This window comes from Podarcis gaigeae (assembly GCF_964106915.1).
Source record: "Podarcis gaigeae genome assembly, chromosome: 6".
NCBI classification, from domain to species: domain Eukaryota; kingdom Metazoa; phylum Chordata; class Lepidosauria; order Squamata; family Lacertidae; genus Podarcis; species Podarcis gaigeae.
Genome location: NC_139682.1, coordinates 41,432,101 through 41,453,647, shown reverse-complemented (window position 1 = coordinate 41,453,647; position 21,547 = coordinate 41,432,101). Strand labels below are relative to the sequence as shown.

The window sequence follows — 21,547 nt, the reverse complement described above, 5'->3', positions numbered from 1 at the left end:
AATAGGGGAAATGTACCCCTCTGGATGTTAGACTCCAGTGCCCATCATCCCTGACCATTGGCCATATCAGCTGGGGCTGATGAGAGCTGAAGTCCAACAATGTTTGTAGAACAAGAACTTCCCCGTGTCTGAAACAGAGTATTAATTATACTATTGTTTCAGTTTTGCAACCAGGCCTTGCCTCCCATAGTCAAACAATATGCATTTTCCATGTTTTTCTTTACCAATAGAAAGAATCTCTTTAAAATATTTCCGTATAGATTCTTTCTGAATCTATGCAGATGACGATTTGCAAGGTTAACAGCACAAGCCTGCATGTTTACTTAGAAGCAAGTAGCCTTGACTTCAAAGGGGCTTTCTCCAAGTAACTGTGTTTATGGCTGTATCCTAAGGATAGAAATGTAGGAACCTTCACACCCGTACAATGTGGACTTCAATTCTTCTTTCCAGTATTGCTCCTTCTTCTTCACTTGGCCCAGCCACACCCTTTCGTGGCAACGGGAGGGGAGAGTAGCAAACAAAAATGAAGTGCTTATGGCTGATAGATCAAAGCAGGACTCATTGTTACTGTGCAGACTAGAGCAGTTTATTTTCATCTGGTGAAGATAAAATGCCTATGTTTGGTAGGTGGAGTGTAAATCTTCATTAGTGAGAAACGATCAGCTTGGTTTTTCATTTACATATAAAAGCCATCTTTATCGGGTAGAAGACATGCGGATAGAGATTGACTGTAGAGTTAACACACCACTGTAACTAAACCACCCCAAATTATGAGTTTGCAAAAAAAAAAAAGAGAGAAAACCTCAATAGGCTCCTTGGGTTTGGCAAAGGAGATGTACAGTAGTTCTTCCACCATTAGCCATCCCACTCACTTGCCTGCATGGAATTCCTTGTTGCCTAGAGCAACCAGGCTAGTTGATAAATTCAAGGGTGGACAAGCATGCCTATAGCCTCATTACTTAATGTCAACTAGATGATTATGAGAAACTTAGTATTTATAATTTAGTTATTTTTCAACTAAATACCTTTGTGTATGGGGTGGTATACCAATTTAATAAATAATAATAATATAAGTTTTTATATTTTAAAATTAATCATCATTTTTTAACCCATTCATGTTTTTAGGCAATAATAGTAATTCATTCTCTCTGTCTCCATCTCTCTCTCTCTTTCTGATTCTCAAATATATGTTTGTGACACAATTTTATCCAATATTAACAGGTTTCAAAGTTGACTAACATGCCAGTAACTGTTTGTGTCTGGCACTGCTGGGTCTTTTGCAAAGTAGATTGCTTTACTTACTTGAGGTTTATTTTTACCTTTAAATGTACTTATTTGTAATAGATTGCCATTCTTTCAATGCAATAAGAGCTAGACTGTAAATCAGGAAAACAATTGCTTGATAGGCAATCATTTTCACCACCACTACCTTGCTTGCCATAATAATTTCAGATTTTAAGCAGCTCTCAAGTTTTTATTTTACTGACATTAGCATCCAGCTTCTTGTATATTGTGTTGATTGGCTCGCTATGTATCTGCCCACTCACAGGTCCATTAAGTATAATTTTCTCCCTTTTTTGAAACTTGACATGTTTTTCAGGTTAGGGTATACCAGATTTGCACTAAACAAGTAGAGAAGAACTGGCTTTTGGGCGAGCAGGCTGGACTGATGCTAGCTTAAAACAACAGCTCAAGAGGGGGAAAGAACCCTTATGACTCCACCAGCACCCCACATTATCTCTGCTAGCTTCTAGCCAGGTTCCAGACTAACCCCACTCCCAAACTAGGTTCCTTGCCCCTAAAAGAAGCCTTGCAGGTTTTATGTCCTTCCTGACCTTTTCTAGCCTTTTAGGAAACACCCAGGCCACTTGGGGTCGGTAGGCACACCCCTAGCACCCTGGCATTTCCCTTTGCTTGCCCGCTTTTCCTTGGCAGTTTCACAGCAGTAGAACAGAATTTTTCCAGTGGTTTCTGGTTGGAAGATCACCTTTTCTTATCCTAGAACCCATATGAAAACAACCTTACGTGATAATGCAGTACTTTGGTATAGCAGTCGCCATTTTCATCCCAGAAGTCTCGTGGGAATGACACTTTGTCATCACCTACTGTCGTTCCCAGATAGATTCTGGCAGAAGAAAATGGCTGCCAGCAGCCTGCTGGGAAGAGCTTTGTTTGCTACCTCGGGTAAGTCCCTTATTTTTCTGCCCTTCATGACCCTCTGTCCAGAAGACACCACCTCTCCTGTTGCACTGCTTACAGAATAAATGCGGTGAGGGGACCATTTTGTTCAACCATTGATGCTGCTTGATCAAAATACCCATCCATTCTGAGGGAAGCGAAAAGAGAAAGAGAGAGAGTTTTTATTAAGACTAGCAAAAGTTCTTAGGGGTATTGGACAAGGCTGCCAGTTGTTGACTTCAATAAGGGCTTGGCAATAAAACTCATTGAGTGACTTCAGGCAGATGCTGACAGGGCTGTGGATACAACAGTTGCTCTGCTGTGCAGTCTCTTCCCTGCCTCCCCAGGACAGAACTGCACTGCCCAGAAGACAAGTATTTTTGCAATGAGATATTAATGTACAATTAAGACTATAATGTAGAAGTTTTTAGAGGATAATCTACAATATATTCTACAATTATTTCTTTTCATTTATGCTAAGGAAATAGTGCTTTCTAGAGAAAAGGTTTCGTATATGGTAACAGTCTTTACGGTTGAATATGCCAGGGAATGAAGACCAACAAAATCTCCCAACTGTTGGAGAGTTATGGGAATGTGCTTTGTTACAAAATTAAGCAGTTGCATTCATTTGAAAGAAAGAAGACAGAATGTGAATACTTTTAATTGAAATTTTATATCCTTTGTTAGCTTTCGTAATAATAATCCATTCTTCTGTAAGGCGATCAGCTTGAACAACATAAGAACTTCTCTGCAACTTGATATACTATTAATCAAGCTTAAATACTTCTTATTGATAGAGAAACTTATAAAACAGATGCATCCAATAGTCTCCTGAAAACTCCAAGAAATGAGCTAGAGATGCACAGCCTTTCTCATCACTGCTGTAATCAACAAACGACCCTCCGTAGGAAAATGCCACAACTTGCAGACTTGTAATAGGATAAAATACTCTTTGTGAAATATCCGTCAAGCTAAGTGAAAGTTCAGTAGCCCTCTGGGAAGTGAGTGCAAAACAAAGCTGACTCTTAATATTCTGTAACGTTTCCAGAAAGACCCTCAAATTCAGCTCAGTCTCTCACATTACTTAATGAGCTGTTGCTTTTTATCTCCTGAATGGCAATATGTGGGAAAAGTATTTCCCTGAATACACATTTTAAAAATGAATCGCTTCCCATATTTCTATAAGTGGGCAAGTTCCGGGTATGTTATATATAGCACTTGCTGATAATGTTATCAGATATTTCTTCCCATACTGTATTAAGGGGGGGAGGGGATAATGTTCTGGTTGACAATAGCTAGTGAATGCACTGCAACTTTTGAACTCTGAAGGTGCTTCCCACACTAAATTTGGATTTTTCTTAGAATTTGCAAACTGCTTTGAGGAAGAGTGGAGAATTTAAATAATGGTTCAGAATCTTATTTCTAGACACATTTTTCCTGGATTTGTTGTATAGAATCTATGCATTTCTTATGTTGCTGGTAATTTGAATTAGCCCAAGAGCAATCATAGCAGTCTAAAAAGGCTTTCTTGTAACAATTTCTGTAGAAGAAATCTGGGGAGCGGTGAATTAGAAATTTTTCCTTCTGATTTGCAGCAAACCATGGTTTGTCATTTCAACAGAATGTGGCAAACTGTTGCATGCAAACCGTTGTTTACAATCAAGTTGGGATACCAAACCACAGCTAGATTCTCATTTGAGAGCCTAGTTTTATTGTAAATTATGGGTTCCATAAACCATAGCTTGCCACATTTAGATGAAATGAAAATGTATGGTTTAGCACAAATTTGAAGTAAAAGCTTCAAATCTGCTCCCCTTGTGTTCAGTGGAGAAAGGAAGGGGAAGGAGGAACAAGCAAGCCTAACACTTGGCTAATTCTCATAATGACAAACCATGAATTGCTGTTATGTCTGAATTGAGGCAATTACTCTATTGCCGATGCTGTTTGCATCACAGTAATCGAGTCCAGTGTCTCCCAGCCTTTTGCATTAAAACAACTACACACACACACATTCATATAAAATAAAGATATTCTGAAAAGGTCTGATATACTCAAAACTACTCTTTCTTTCTCCCAAACCTTTGCTTATCTTTCCAAGATACCCAAGAATAGTTGCTTTGCCACAGAGAGCCAGAGCTCTGTAGGCCCTGCAACATTTAATGGAACTTACTGAACAGTTTGAACAACAAAGATGGTGAACTATGGCCTTATGCTTAAAAAAGCAAAAGAAGAACATCCTCCTGGTAGCATTCTAGTAGCCAAGGTCCTCTTTCATTTTCATGCTGAATTCTACCCATAGCTGTCATGTGTTAAAGTGACTGTGTGCAACTGCCACCAGATGCAGAAGATTCTTCATACTGTGAATATTGTTGCTTTGTGAGTGTTCAAAGCAGTGTGCGAAACCCCAAACTCCATTGACTTCTGCATGTGGTGTCGGTAATGCAAGACTGCCTCAGTGTATGTGGCAACAAAGATTTTATAAATACTGTAGTGATCTTGTGGGTCAAGGGAATTGTCCCTCAGTGGAATCTCATGAGTGAGGTTTTGCAGGATCTTCAAATAAAAGCGGAGATGTGTACCACTCAGATTATTAATGAATGTTGAGCAGTCTCCGTAGGCAGAACGTTTAAGCCCATCAGACACTCCGCAATACGCAGCTAAGCATTTGGAATTGCACAAAAGCATGTTGCCTAGAGGAAGCCTTGCCAATTTTCTTTTCTCCTACCGATGCAGGGGAGGCATTTATAAATGGAAATAAAGATCCAAGCCACAGCTTCCATTTCTCGCAGACATTATTTGAGCCAGGGGATGCGAATGAAATACAGTATTCCTGTGGTTATTTGCATTGCCTATTGTCTCATCCATCATAAGTGTCTAAGAATCGATAATGAGCTTGCAGCCAAGTTGCAGTAGAATAGAATTTGTCCTGACATTTAGGGGACTCAAATGGAAGCTGACAGGATGCGAAAGACCCATTTGGTTGAATTTAAAACCACAAACTGCGGAACTTTTGCCCCAAGAAATGAAGATACAGTGAAGGAAAGCAAATCAGCTGTGTCTCCCTGTGTTGGTTTGGATGTTCATTTATGGTAAAGATTGGCTGGGGGTAGCCGTGGAATATGGAGGACTAACACACCTTCTCTTTATTACAGCCTCAGCCTGCCATGTTTATGTACCATGTTTGTGCTGTGGTTTTATATATTCCTGTGTTCTCTCTTTCCCTTCTTTCCTCATGTTCCCCTTCCCTGTGTTTGGCGCTGCACACTCTGAAGTTCTTCCAACCTCAGGTACTGTACCAAGCTGGCAGACTACACAGGCATGATGGGGCAGTGTGAGCTGAAGGCTTGTCTCTTGGGAGCGCTGGCATTATTTAAGCATGCACCAAGTTAACCCTTTCAATGGGGTAGAAAACGTATAGACAGATGCATTGGCAGATAGCCTCCTCTTTCTGATGTAGGGAATGGGTCCATTGAAAGGGTTGACCATAATGTTTGAGCTGCTATTGCTGCTGCTGCTGCTGCGCATGTATGCATGATAGGCTTCCGCATTTTTTATTTTTTTGCTGTTGCTACCACTTAACAACACTGAGATACAGAGAAGTTGCATGTGTTTATGCACAAAGGGGAGAACTGAAGGCTGTCTGATGAATGAAAGGCTCAATCTTCTGCATACATGCAGGCCAGAGGCCCCATCCTCTGCTTGCCCCATTCCCTCAAGCTACATGTGTTAAGAGCATAAGAAAAGCTTGCTGGATCAGGCCAAGGACCCATCTAGTCCAGCATCCTGTTCTTACAGTGACCAACCAGAAGTTGAGCCATCCGTAGGAGAGTTGCTCCATGAGTGGACCAGGGTGCTTTTCCAGGGAAAAAAGACATCAGGTTGCCTCTCCCTACTCTAGATCCTAGTGTTAACAACAGTCTATAATGGGGAAGAGGCGTTTTTAAAAAGAAGAAAAGATCCTCACCAGGTTGCATTTCAAAGTTGTGTTCATCATAGCACCCGAACATGTAACCTGAGAGCAGCTATTGTTTTCCACTATAAAAAATTGTCTAAAAGTGCCCTAGTTTTGGAAATGTGTCTCTCTGGAACAGCATCCATTTTTCAGTTGCATCACAGAAAGGTCCACATTTGCCTTTAGTCACAACTGGAGGTGGGAATTGTTTTGTTCTCCTGAGACTGTTAGTCAGACACAAAGCAATACCCCCCCCCCATTTCTTTTCCGGGGTTGTCTGGCTGATAGGCAAAAGGGTAGCACCAAATTTCTTTTGACAGCAGATGCCAGAGACTGTCTGCTGATCAGATTGCAGGTGCCAGGAGCTTTCTGTAGCCCAGCTTGTGGAGAACCAAAGAGTGTCCCTGAACCCTTGTGTCCCCAGCACTCAAAGTTTGTTCACCGCAATAATAAAAACAGTCCCCTTTTGGCTTGGGAAATCTCAGTTGGCAGGAGTCACAAATACAGAACTCTGGGAAATGAGAATGCATTTTGGTGCCCTTGGTATTCTGGGATTAGTTGAATCCTGGGCAAGAAAAGGCTTCACCCTCCCGTTGAGCTTACAGAAGCTGCTACATTCACAGGATGAGAGAGAAATAATTCACTCTCTAGCCTTCTTGCCCCATCTAAAGTCTTTGTTTGCATTGGACTTGAATATTTTAGTAGCGTTTGGGCTGTATTTCCTGCTGATACTTTCCCCTGCCATATTTTGTTGTAACTATTTAATTGATATTACTTTGCAAACTTACTTTCCTTATGTATAGATCCTCCCTCCTACCTTTTTAACTGTATTTTTATTCCCAGCGATATAAAGGGTAGCAGATTGATCTACTTTTGATCATTAAAGAACCAAAATTATATTTCTGCTCTAGGATAACCAAGTGCCCACACATTTTGGTTTGGGTTTGGCAGGGCTTCCTTGTGAGTAAATGTGTATCAGATCATGCTTTTAAATTGGATCAATATACATTTTTGGATCAGAATACAATTTTCCATTCATTACTCCTCCCTATTATAATTATAATCAAGCCCTGTAAAGTTGATAGAGCTCAGAAGAACCTTGAAATACAGGGGATGTAATCCAGCTGCAAGCTGCAACTGTGAACCTCATTTTAAAACATGGGCAGCACCTCTCTCTGTCTGTCTCTTTCTCTCTGTCTCTTTCTCTCAGACATGGCTGAGGCTGGCACTCTTGAGATCTTGAACTCCATGGAGTTGACTCATTTGCCTCTATTGCTGAGTTGGTCCTGGAGCTTGGCAACCAATGATAACATAGGAAGTTGCCTTATACTGAGTCAGACCATTGGTCCATCTAGCTCAGTACTGCCTGCACTGATTGGCAATGGCTCTCCAGGGTTTGAGGCAAGGATTTTCCAAAGCCCTACCTGGAAAGATCTTGTATTGAACCAGGGACCTTCTGAATGCAAGGTAGATGTTCAATAAGTGAGCTACAACCCTCCTCAAATTTGCCGCTAGTAAACTGTGATTACTGTATTTGTGGACCTCTGATGTTAACCAAACTCATTGCTGAACAGCACCAATAATACTTGAATCTAATCTAGGCTCTATTTGAGCATATATGAATGTAGCATTATATAGGCCAGCTTTGGCTTCACCCTGACCCATGTTTTGTTTGTGCAAATAGCAGACAGATTTTTACTGCTTGAAGTCAGATACATCCCACCTTGGAAAGGGAAGTGTAAGGTTTTTGTTATGCTTTCCAGAAGAACTACTGTGTAGCGGAATTCAGACTAGAATCATAAGATCTAGTAATATTAACAGTCAAAACTGGAAAGTGTCAAGAAACCCAAGTCTGACAATTTTGGAGACATAAAATTGATAGAACCAGAGCAATATTCTGTGCAATGTCAAAACAAAAAAAGCCTTTTACTCAGACTCTAAAGCTGACAGTTGCCCTTTAGTCTAGCATATTTTGAACTGATGTACAAACTGAATAGAACAAAGCTGTACATTTAGATGAACTGAAACTTCAGGGGTTGCTGGACCACAGTGTGAAAACAGTTGCATGGCCTACATAAAAAGGGCCTGTCCAATTTGTTTTAAAAGGATGCCAGTCTAGCACGGCATACATTAAAATTATTAGCTCTTATGAGTGGTGTTTTGCAGCTCCTACAGAGTAAATGCATGTGTGGTTGCCAAGATCCTATGAATGTTGACATGTGCACTATGAGCAAAAGGCTCTTAGTTCCATGTTTTCTTTATGATGTGATATTATCCACTGTATAAGCTAGACCTAAGGTTTACATTAGGGACAGGGAAGGATTTGACGTTCCTCACGTACACTTAGGAATCCAGCAGTGTGCTCTGATGAAAGAAAGTGGCTTATTAGAATTGTCTGCCTTGCTCTCCTGCAACCCTGATTTAAAGGATTGTAGTTTCAGGATAAATCTGGATCAATTTGTTTTTTGTTATGCAGTACAACTAGTCCATAAGTGATTGATTCTGGCTCTTCTGCTACAGAGAGGCAGTTTTGCTAATATGTAAGAAGTTACAACTAAAATCTCAGAAAGATCTGACTCTTGAAAGAATAAGTTTTAGAATTTTTGGTTCTCTGCCTAAGAAGCATCAGCCACTGGTTTCTGTGGAATAGGACTGGGTAGCACGTTATTTGGGCTGTTCCTTTATAAACTCCACCAAGTTTATAAAGCAAGCTCTTGACAAATTTATTTGTCAGGAAGAAAAAGACTGGATGTCAAGTGGTAGAAAATAAAGAATTTGCTAGTCTTTCCCCATATTAAGAAATGGGAGATAAATGCTTCAAAATCAAGGGTAGAGATTGACATGAGGATAATGGCTTGTATGCAATGTCATGCTAAGTAACCATCCAGCCAGCACAAGGATTTACACAAACAACAGGACTTTCTCTCACCTCTCCATGCATGGCTCCTAAATCTTTCCTACTGGTTCCCCCACTCTCTGGAGCATATTTGGAGAAGGTACAGAGGGGTAGAAAGTCCTGTTGCGCAAGCATAAATCCTTACGCTGAAGGGATGCTTACTTAGTGCTATATTGTTACAAGCCTAAGATGATTAGCGTTTCAGCAGAACCATATTTCAGTCCTCACATTTGTGGTTCATTCAATTTGGCACTTATATCACTTACTGAATGACTACATGTCTGCATATTTATTTATTTATTTGTTTGTTTGTTTTGCAGTCGTTAGACTTGGAGCAAATTAATGGGTTATTTCTCTTTCAATTTCCTCACATTGCCAAAGCAAGGGAAAACTCTCCTGGAAATAGGTTTGGCTCCCCATCAGTGTTTATAAAATATTCATCCAGCCTTCCCAAGCCTACAAGTGCTATACACACACTCTGGGAAGGCAGTTCTTGTTAACAGCCCATTAGAATCTTCTTTGAATAATTAAATAATAGTATGTGTGTGTCTAGTTGTTTCCTTTGTGCATGGCAGTACTAGGGCTCTAGAAGTGTACTTTTAAAGATGCAGCACTATACACATTTGCCAGGGAGCATGTGTCATTGAACTCCCTTCTGAGTAGACTTACATAGAGATTACACTATTAGTGATGGAGGAATTTCAACTGAGTTCCATGCCTTTCTAGCAGTTATTTCAGTTTAGTAGGATAAAAGTAAATGAATGGATGCCTGTTCAACATTGAAAACTGGAAATGTTCAGCAGCTAGTAGGGAAACATTTCTACCTTGAGCCTTTAAAGTGCTACATTTAATTTTAGAAAAAATGTTAAGGGGACTGGACAACAAAACAAAACAAAACCTGCTGAATTAGAAGTTATTAACATACTGATTACCATGTGTATTGGTTTAAATAAGGAATATATGTGGTTATCTCACTACCATAGGAAATTGTGCTCTGTGTACCTATTGCTTGCTGTTCTGGCAAATAGAGGTCATCCTCCAATTATCTAGAACAACCTTGCTCTCAGACTTTGCTCCTTGCATTTCTGCAGCTTTTAAGCCTCAGCGTGTTGTCTTGATTTTCCCTTCCTCTTATCCATCACAGATAGAATGACTACATATAAAGGTCAGGCCTCCTGTATTAAATAACTTGTATTGAAGAGGCTCATCAGCTACAGCTTTTCTTACCCCTCCCTAACGACCTGTACCTGTTAAAATTCCTTCTTCATTCCAGCTATTCTAGGTACATGAGCATTGTCCTCCTTCGCATCAAATTGAAGTTTCGGTGATCAGTAAGAATGCAATATATATCTGTGAAATATAGATATGTATCTCTTTCTGCATGCAGATTCCCCACCTTCCCCATTCAGCCTGCATATTTGTCGAAGCAGGCTCAGTAATAATACACTCAATTTAATTAGGCAGAGCCTCAAATTCTGCGTTCTCGTCTCTGCTAATGAAAGCAGGCAGCATTTGTATCTGGGTATAGAGGTTGAGACTATGAACATAAGTGGAGCCCTTTACTCTGGGGAAAATCATTACTTAGTGAGGGTCTCTTGGTTTCATTTACTTTTAGCTAATCAGCTAGAAAGCTGCACATCTGTGTGTTTTAGCCTGCTTTCACTGACTCTTACACCATAGCAATTAAACACAGTCTCACGGAACATACCAAGGAAATAAGCCCAGACATGCTGTTCTATAAATTGTGTAAGAAAAGCCTGCCTCTAGTGCACTTGTTTTATCTGCATCACTCGCATCAAGGGAAGTGCACGGTTCCAGCAAATAATTGTCACTCCTTTCCGAAGTTAATCCTTGCTGAAGGGTAAATTGTGCCCAATAGTGGTTAGAGCACTGGATAGCAAACTTGCTCCATGACACCCTTCCTAAACCTGATGCTGTACTGACAGCACCTGATGGGAATTGTAGTAAACATATATATAAATCTGATGGCCACCAGGTTCAGCAAGGCCAATTTATGGACCCTTAATAGGATTGATGGACAGAAATTCAATGTTATTCCAGCATTGACACAGTTTTACCATACAGCTAAAAATGCAGGTTTAAGCAAATGACAGATGGATGTATTAAACGTCAGGTTTTGATAGTCAAAGGCAAGCAAGCCAGCGGTTTCAGCTGACAGCACCTTCAAAACCAAACCCACATTTGATGTCCTTAAAAAACAGCTGAAATACCTTGGCCATGACTATCTGTTGGGACCTTAACGTGGCTGAATGGCCATTGTCTTTTATGCAGCATTCTGCTGCCAAAATAGTAACCTTAGTGGGATCTATCTTAAAATCAGATTTTTCCTTTTAGTATGTTTTCAAGGTTTCCATCTCCCATGTGGGCTGATAACAGTAACGTTACCCAAGTGCGTTAGAAGAGGGACAGGGCTTCAAAGTCCTGAAGTCCTCATTGTGACACAAGGAGGGTTATGGCTCAGATGCTGCTTCCAGCACCACACACTGTGTGCTTGCACAACTCCCTTAGATGGCTGCCCAAGTGTCCATTGCCCTTCACAGTATGTCTTTGTCACTCCTCATATGCAGCAAGGCTCTGCTTCTGATCAAAGGCTCCCTTTATCTTTAAGCCCGCAGTGCACTCTCATTAAAGGGTTGGATTTCAAATGAGAAGACAGTCCCCTCCTTCGCCCTTCAGTACCCAGCAGCTGAGCTTCTTTCTGTCATGTGTTTAATATTCAGAAGCAAATGAAGGAATACCTTTATTAGGATTAGGACTAAATCCACACAACCACTCTCCAGTGCTACACTTTGCTTCCATCTTCCTCCATCTGGCCAGTTTAGTTCTTTCTCTTCCTATTGCCACAGCAGGGAACCTGCCAGCATCTGTTAATCTAACTTCATATCCATCCAGACATGAAGCCCAAAGATTGGACATTTTTTTTGCAGCTTTATCTTTATGACAGCAGGGCTTGATTCCCCACCCTCTTTTAAAATAAACATTCAGCAATGGTTGCCGTAGTTATGCTATACAATGCAATTGTGCTGCCCCAAGATAATCATTTTGGTGGACCTGCTTTTTGTACTAAGTACTTTGTGTGACTGCTGTTGGAGACCCAGTTAAAGAAGACTAGCTCCGGTGAACAATATATAATGGCACCTTAGGCCACAGAAAGTTCTAGGAATTGCAGGAAATAACTTTTTTACATCTAAGGAAACATGCCAGGTGAAAAGCTGAATGCAGTTTGAAATGGTGAGTGAAATCAGAAGCTTCAGGAAGGGAGTTCAGTAACAAATTAATTCCTAATAAAGATTAAGGGCTGCTGCTTTTCTCCACAAAAAAGTAAAGGTTGCACCGAAGTGAGAATTGTGCTATGGCTGTAGTCACACCCTCGTGTTCCTTCAGCCAGAAAATGTTGGCATTCTAGGCATGGGTAGCCCTTTCCTGGATTTCTTTTTCAGGGCAGCGTATTTAATGCCTAGTATTCCAGAATTGTAATTTTGTGGTTGTCTAGGAGACTAGAAGAGGAATTATGTGTTTGCCTGAGCTACTGCAAACCTAGTTGCTGCAATGAAATTTTGCATGCAGCTAATGATTGCTGACAGGACAGTACTTTGACTTGGACTCTGCATTGGCCAAAGCTCTCCTCTGAGCTGCTTGCACCCATCAGATGGAAGTGTTGGGAAACAGATTCCTCCCAAACAACATCCACCAACCCTCCACACAGAAAATAGGAGGATGCTTGTCACACAAAGATCCATTTTGGATCTTTCCTGAGTCAGTGTGTGTTTATTTATTTATTTATTTATTTATTTATTTATTTATTTATTTGGCAGCACAAGAAAAGGCAGCTTCTTTAGTACATTATTCCAGAATACTAGCTGAATAATGCCAATGTTGTGTAGCCAAAAAGTGCCCCAAACCTAACAACTCTACCACTATAATGGTAAGTGCAGAAAGGCCCTAAGAGAACTCAGACTCTTCCACTTCCCCTCTGTCATATTCTATAAAGTATACATGCTAGTTTTCCTAAGCTTGAGTTCCTTGGTTATATAATGCACTTTCTCTGGGTTTTTCTTCAGTGTTGTTTGACAAATCTTACACACTTTAAAGTGACTTTATTTCATTTGCTGTGCTTTTGCATGAAGGTATGAAATGCTATCGCTGTGGCATCTGCTGTGATGTTGAATTGAACACTTAGTTTATCATGAAGATCCTGCAATATAGATAGTATTGTTGGCTGCTTGGTGTCTTCATTTCTTTTACACCTATTATGTTGTTGGACAAAAGCAGCAGGAAGATTACCTGTATAGTGTGATGATTTTCATTGGTCTCTGATTTTATGTACTGGTTCTCTTTTGGTGTCATGCATCTTTTGTTCAAGCTCCTTCAAAGACAAAAAAACATATGTGTGTCCACCTCAGTGAACCTGCAAGTGCTTGGGGGGGGGGGCATATCTTGGTTCTTCTGCAGCAGGGGAGCCATTTGTAGTCCAGACAGCTTTTGTGATTATCTCAAGTGTATTTAATTAATCTTTCACTCCAAACCTCATTTGTTATAGAAATTCATGAGAACGTGTGTTTTCGTTTTAATGCTGGAGTAATTCTCCAACCCTCGCTCTGTTGGAGAATATCAAGTGTCTGACCCTCATGGACCCAGAGGAGGTCGAAAGCTAGATGATAAAAGGGGCACTTAAGCCAACTCATTATATATAGTGAACTTTGAGGGATGGCAAGACTGTTAACAACAATGAAATCCTCAAGATTTAAAGCCTTGCTTGGCTTCTTGTGACTGGGAAGTCAGACTTGGGGTGAAGGAAAAGGACACTTTCAGTCATGTGTGGAGAGTTTGGAAGTATAACAAATGAAAGCTACGTTACATCGTTTAGAATTAAAAGCCCACCAGTTTGGCATTCATTTTTTAAAAACAGGAAATTGAGAATATGGAATTTTCCCAATTGCAGCAAGTCATCAGAAACAAAACGGCTTAGGGGAAAACCTTAAGTTCACGGCCTATCAGTTTTATGCAAGATCTAGGTTTAAAAGACATACTGAGTGGAATTCAATGTGCAGTCGGGCTCCCTCTTCCCCCTGCCTGGTCTTCTCCCCCGAGGCACTATTCTGGGGCTTCTTCTGAGGTAAAAACCCCAACCAATTTTTTTTTTTTGGGGGGGGAACCTTGGAAGGGGGAAGGAAGCCCCATTGTGCAAGTGGAAGCCCTTACACAGGGCTTCTGCTGATGGGGTTGGTTAGGTGAATCCTGCCCACTGATTTCAATTGAGCACTGTTAGCGGTTTGTTCCTTGGAAGCTATAGTTTGCCTCCCAGATAGAAACTGGAATGAGAATGGGGGGGGGGGGGACAAATTCTGTTTAGTCCAAATTAGTGAAGGGAGGAGAGAACTGGTATGTTGCACATTATTGAAGCATTCACGACTTCCCATGTGAGATGTCTGTTTCTTGTTGGCCCAGCTGATTAATTGTGCAGATTTTTAGTTTGTCATTAAAGCTTTAGCTGATTTCACATCCCTGGGTTAGTTGATTGAAGCTTGCAGCTGTAATCTTTCCACATTATGAGAGTGACAAAACCTAGTATTCTGTAGGATTAGATCACTAAGTGGGCCATATTTAAAGTTCCAGCATTAAATATTCTGATATTAATTTTTACAAAAACAAACAAAAGCCATCAGAGTGTGCAGCAGGTTTTATAGGTAGAGCAGTACCCAGTAGCTGAGCTACTTTCTACCATGTGTTTAAATTTCAGAAGCAATCTGTATTACAGCAAACCAGCCAAGAGTTTTCAGAGACATTTTGCAGAGAGAGCAATATAACAAAGCCAAAATGGCTAGTAAGACTTTCTGCAGTTAGGAAGGTCCATTTTCATAATGTAGCCTGACCTCTGGTCTTAACCCAGACCATCTTATTTCATCTAGAATTCACTAACAAAGAGTCCATTTACAATGTTATTAACCAAAAGCACTATTTCTCTTCCTATTCATATCCTTTTTGGGATTCAGGTCCTGACCCCCCGGGAGAATTCAGGGAAGACTAAAAATGCCTTAAATTCCATTTTCAGCTTGCTCTGCCAAAAATCTTAAACAGACAGAGCAAGTATACAGCACTGATGCTGTAGTAAGCAGATCAGCTTAAAACTGTTCCTTATCTACAGACTAACATTACAATTATGGTATATATATTTTACAGCATGTGTGTGTGATTCTACAAAAACTAGGGTTGTTGGGTTTTTTAACTGACACAATATGGGGATTGGAGTGTGGGAATGGGCTTCAATTTGAAGTCCAACCTCATTTAAAATAAATAATTTGAAATTTGCAAGGTGTGAGAATCTGTGATAAGTATTTCATGTTGCTTCAGAGCTTAAAAGTAGGGAAAATGTATGATCTGCACAAAATTCTATTGTCAGAAAGCTGTCAACTGAGAAATGCCTTTGCTACAGTTCAGGGTGTGCAGTGTTAATTTAATTTTTGCTCTGCCTGGTCCACAACAAATTGGATCATTCTATTTTGCTAAGAGTTTTAAAATCTAATTGTCTGTTTAAAGGTGACTTGCCTGCTTAAGGCCAAATTCTGTCATTTTTAAGAGAATAGGATTTACCTTGCCAATGCCCCATTTAGCACAATATGCTTCCTGCCAAAAAATTATCAAAACCTAGTGATTTTGAAGAATATGGAAAACCTTTTGATTTGGCAGAAATGGGACAATCTTCTTCCCTTCGCTACTTTAGTATTTTAAGTAAAGGTAAAGGGACCACTGACCATTAGGTCCAGTCGCGGACGACTCTGGGGTTGCGGTGCTCAGCTCGCTTTATTGGCCGAGGGAGCTTCCGGGTCATGTGACCAGCATGACTAACCCGCTTCTGGCGAACCAGAGCAGTGCACGGAAATGCCATCATACCGGAGCGGTACCTATTTATCTACTTGCACTTCGTGCTTTCAAACTGCTAGGTTGGCAGGAACAGGGACCGAGCAACGGGAGCTCACCCCGTCGCAGGGATTCAAACTGCCGACCTTCTGATTGGCAAGCCCTAGGCACTGTGGTTTAACCCACAGTGCCACCCGCGTCCCTTTAGTATTTTAACCCTGAGCTAAGTCCCACCTGTATAAGAGTTCTTACTCTTATTGCTCTTATTTATAAAATTTCTATACCGTCCTTCATCCAAAGATCACAGGGTGGTTCACAATAAAAAAAACGAAAATACATACAAAAAGAATAACTACCCCATACACACTTTAAAAGGCCATAGATTGTTTAATTAGCCAAAGACTTGGGTGAATAGGAACGTTTTTGCCTGGCCACTAAAGATAGGTAACGAAGGTTCCAGGTGAACTCCCTGGGGAGAGTATTCCAGAAGCAGGAAGCCACCATAGGAAATATCAGAAATATTCAGGGGCATACATAAAGGCTATTTATATTTAATTCTTACATATGTTTGAAAAGCAAACACATGTTCATGAGCTAAAGCTGTGATCAGTTTACCTGGGAGTAAGGCCCAGATATATACAGGATCACATTATAAGTGCATTCACACGTGAAACTGTATTATGTATTTTCTTTAGATGTATTATTTGGCAACCTACTGAGTCTTAAAATAGCTATGTTTTAAACATAGTAGCTTTAGAATGGTGAAAACCACTTAGAAGTTAAGTTCATTGTTTGTGGTTTCCACATGTCTTAACGTTAAAAGGCTGAATTACAGTTTCTTGTTCTGCATTGTTTCTTGAAGTTTCCTATTTCAGTGTCGAGGGAGGAAAACTTTACTTGCTGTATCATACAAGTTGCTTCATTTTGAGGAGTCAGGCCCATTCTCATGTTCTCTCACAGAGATATGTATGCATTTTCTTGCTTTTCAATCCAGTTAAGCCTATATTTGCTGTCCGCAGGGGCTGGAGTGCCCTAATGCTCTCACAACCAAGTCAGTGAATGGAACCTAAAAACAAATAGCATGTTTGTGGGCAACTATTTGTTTTAAGCCAATGCCTCCCACTTTCTGCTGCTTTGCCCATATGTTTACAGTGCACTTGCCTACAGAAGGTTTTGCATGCGCCTTTATTTGACGGATTCCAGGACTCTCCCACACCTGCCCACTCTGCAGCTGAATTGCATTAACTGTTGTTAGTCAAAAGTGTGCCGAGGAAAGAAAGTGAAACTCAGGCTTTGTTGTCCTCTTTGCAGATGGCTTCGTTCTTTTTGCCCCTCAATTGTATGTTTTGTGTTTGTTTGTTTGTTTGTTTGTTTGTTTGTTTGTGTGTGTGTGTGACTTGATCCACTTTGCCATATCTTGCATGCGCGCCTAGCTTCAGGGAATGACAAAGCCAAAGAAGTGGAAAATCTAAATACTTTTCAAAATGTAGTTTTTACACTTCCTTCTCCCAGTTGTAATCTCTCCAACAACCATCAGCCCTACTACCATTGTGGCCACCACAACCACCACAGAAGCTACTACTATCACAACCACCACAGAAGCTACTACCACAACCACGACCACAGAAGCTCCAACCACTACCGAAGCTCCAACCACCACAGAAGCTCCAACCACCACAGAAGCAGCCATCACCACAATTATTGCTAGCACAATAGGTATCCCAGTAGAGGATTCTGGTACTGTGTTTTCATCTTTCCTTTTCTATTAGTCGTCCAATCCATACCTGGATCTTGTCAGGGGTTTTTTAAGCCTGTAATTCAGGCTTAACATCAAGGTATGGTTGCTTTGAAAACCATCCAACACGTAGAGTTACTCAGTGCTGTGATAAAAGATTAGCAGCAAATGAAAAGTAATCCCTGGGTTGTGCATTCAAGGTCTCAGTATGTTGTCGTGATAAAGTTACTTTAGATTAATTTGCTCTTCAGAGAGACAGGTCAGCTTTGTTTATGCACATGTATAACACAAGAGTTTTCCTTGCTTTCTGTAGGCTAGGATAAGCAGCTACAGCAAATACACTATAACAAAATATAGTGGGCTAAATTGGCTGTCATCCCTACAATGTAGTAAAAGCAGTGGTTGCATTAATTAATTCATCTGTTTCATTATGGGACTTGGCAAATACCATATGATGCTTTTCAGTGTTAAAAAAAATCTTTACATAAGAGAACTGCTTCTTAGAGTTGCTGCAGAGAGATCATGCTAGGTCCCTACCAACAAATGATGTGCACATCCAAACGTTCACTATGCAAATATTTGGTTGCCCTGTATGAAAAATGCAACATGTGTCAAACTTACTGGAACAGATATTTAACCAAGTCCACATCTACTGCATATAAATACCTCAATCTGAAATAGGAACACATCCAGAAAAAGGTCTTTGACTGACCACTGGGGCACAATGCCTCATTTTGCTTAGCCACTTTAAAAAAAAAAAAAAAACCACAATCATGTAGTATCTCATGGTTTGCAGTAAATTTATACTCCTGAAGAGAAGTTAAAGCAAACTCAAGTAGTTCTGATTAAGCCCAGCTTCAAATTTCTTGCATGCATGGAGTCTCATTGGAGTCAATGGGAATGCTCATGTATATTCTAAGCACAGGCATATGAACTTGGTGCCTGGCTTGCAATTTATTGATGCAAGGATTTCTCAGCTGTGGCTCAAAACTAAATGTTGCATGAATGAGCATGCAGTGGTAATTGATGGATCAAGATATGAAATTATAGACATTTTTAAAACTGAACTGTTATTGTTAGAAATAGCTTTTTGTAAAGATGTAAAAGTATAGCTGAGGAGGAAACTGTCATTTTCTAAGTCATAAAGTAGCTGTATTGTTGAAGAATGTGCTCTCATGTCAAAGATATATTGAATTGGTTTCACTTTATCATGTTATAATAACTAATAGAACAATTCTCTGCGTGTCTATTCAGAAGTAAGTCCCACTGAGTTCAATGGGACTTACTCCAACTGAATTCAGTGGGACTTACTCCCAGGTAAGTATGTATAGACTTGAAGCCTAATGCAGTAGTCACAGTTTCTAAACTAATGGATTGAAGCTAGTTAAACTGATGTTGTCACAAACAAACTAACTTGACCTAAAAACAGCTAATTCTGTTACCCACTATCCAGAATAGTGACAAGAATATTTTGCTTTCCAGTATTTTCTCAATTTTAAAACAGTGAGAATTGGCAATGAATTTCACCTTGGTTTGGTGCAATGTTGAAACAGATCATCATTAACAAATCTCTGCCTGTCTAGTTACATAGACCATCAGGAGCTGCTATGTGGGATTTCTATAATCCTGCAAAGTAGGAATTGGCATAAGTGCTGGGAACGTAACCTTCTGCACCGTAAGAATTAGGCAGCTGAGTTGACCCTGCCCTGTAGAGTGTTGCTTTTGACAGGCAAGTGGCTCATTAGTTTGTGGTACTAAAATTCCTAAGGTGATTTGTTCTCTTATAGATGTATGGACACATGACGTCCATCTAGGGCCATTATCTTTCTTCCAAGATAATTTGGCAGAAAGATTGATGTCTCTATCGTTGGCCATTTTGAAAATGCTGTACCTCTCAATTTGCTGGTGCAACGACAACCTTCACCAACCTGGTGCCCTCTAGATGTTTTGGACTACAACTCCCATCACCTTTGGTAGTAGTTCAAAACATCTAGGGGGCACCAGGTTGTTCAAGGCTGCACCAGAAAATGGCTATGGCTGAAGAGAGTATTAGCATGGGCATATATCCAGGTGTACATTTTAATATGTAATTTATATGCAAACCTTGCTGTTGCAAAGGATATATTTAGATATACCCCCCAAAAAAGTTCTTTTCATTACTAAAGTGACGTATGAATTGAAATGGCTTTGCAATGTTTTTTGTTTGTGTTATGTGAGGTAATGTTGAAGCATCCACAGTCTGTTGTGTGCTATACCTGGGGGGGTGGGGAGGAGGAGGATGTTCTGCATTTCCTTCTAAGGAAAACAATTCATTTAAATCTGGGCATGCAGTTAGAATGCATCTCTCTGTTCATAATCCAGTTTACTAACCTCTGTTCTAACCTGTTCGCCAGCTGGTGGTGCAAAGCAGCCTATCTGGGATGTAAAAGCTTCACCTAACAGTAACTGGGCAAACATCACCTGGAACCACACATTTGATCCTGAAACTGAGTTTGTGGTTGAGTATATCAACAGTAAGCATTGGGAGCTCGAGAATTCTGCAGGGTCCTTAATGTCACCAGAGATTCTGTCATCTCTCAGAGGTTTAATGGACCTTTCATGCAATGTTCATTATAGTGTAACTAATCGTACTGCTTAATTTGTGCATGGAGGATTTTTTTTTGGGGGGGGGGACCAAAGGCATGCCATTTAACTTGTCCTGCAGATTATATTGACACTGTGTTTTATGTTGCTGTTCTCTTAAACACAATAACTGCCGACTCCTTTCAGTGGAGGATTCAGAATAACACATCCTAAAAAGGACCTGTTTTTAAAAAACACTGCCCTAAGTGAATCTGTGATGGCTGTAAGTGCCGTAGAATGAAGCAGAAATAGATACAAAAATCTATAGATCCCCTCTATAGCAAATAATTTGGGGGTTAATAGTAATGCTCACATTTTGTTTTAGTTGGAGATTTATAATTAGTTATCTACATAAATTTTGTTTTCAAGCCATTCATACCTCACTCTACTTCCTGCTGGCATGCTACCTGCAGTTTTTAAGTGGTTATGTGCTGGTCAAAGAATTAAACATTGACTGTCAACCTTATAACTTTGGGGGCAAGTTATATATGTGCCCTAAACCTGCTTTCCTTGGTTTTAGTTTGCTGGGCCAAGTCCTGTTCTAGGTGTTGGTTCCATAAAATTATCAATACAGTATTGTGTTTAGATTTTTAAATTAAGTAATCAAGAACTGGCCCTTTAGGAATTTGCATCTAGCATGATTAAATAGTAAGCAGTCAATGTAAGACCCATTGTGTGGATATTTGGAGGATTCCTGTGTATTCCTCAGCTGGCTGCTGCATTGTCACAGAGTGGGAAAGGGAATCTTCTTTTCTTTGGGAAGCTTTTCATGCTTCCAGTTTTGTAGTACTTTGATAAATTAGGTTTGTCAAAACCAGCTGCTTAGATTTTCTTTAAAGGACTCCAGTGATTTCAATTCTCAGGCCTGGTGCTCTCATTAACCTAGCCATTGCTAGCAAAAGTATATTTGTAGATTCATACACGTCTGTAACATTGCCGATTAGGGACTTCCATGCCTAATGATTTGCTAAGGTTAAGTTAACACAGCATCCAAGCACTTCCAAAACTCCTGAAGTATTGGAATACTTGCAGTTTCATAGGGTATCTACATTGGAGTTTGCAAACAGGGTTCTTTTTTATTCACTTTATGTTTGAATGCTTTTAGCAGTGTACCTTTAATATAATTTGACGTTGTGTGCATGCTCTTAATAAGAGTTTAGAAGTGACTTTTTCTACATATTTTGCAAAATGTGTTGAGGTTAATTCAGAAAAGGCAGTTCTAGTGCATCAGAAGCATGCTGCCAGAGAAAGAGTTGCTGTTATTACTGATTCGGCACATCTGGCA

General features: G+C 40.1%; 1 protein-coding gene across 33 annotated transcripts in view; it reads left to right on the top strand.

Moving 5' to 3' along the window:
• Positions 1-21,547, top strand: part of NFASC (neurofascin) — a 181,287-nt gene that overhangs the window by 137,241 nt on the left and 22,499 nt on the right. For 12 of the 33 annotated variants that reach the window (XM_083745917.1, XM_083745941.1, XM_083745926.1 and 9 more), the window contains 3 exons: positions 5,451-5,465; positions 17,418-17,642; positions 20,034-20,222. The exons of 12 other annotated variants lie outside the window; for them this stretch is intronic. In XM_083745917.1, the coding sequence (XP_083602043.1) occupies positions 5,451-5,465; positions 17,418-17,642; positions 20,034-20,222 (429 nt within the window). Of the gene's footprint in view, positions 1-2,118; positions 2,280-5,450; positions 5,466-17,417; positions 17,643-20,033; positions 20,223-21,547 lie in introns of those variants that run through there. 9 more of the 33 variants (XR_014566031.1, XM_083745924.1, XM_083745922.1 and 6 more) reach the window with 6 other exon arrangements.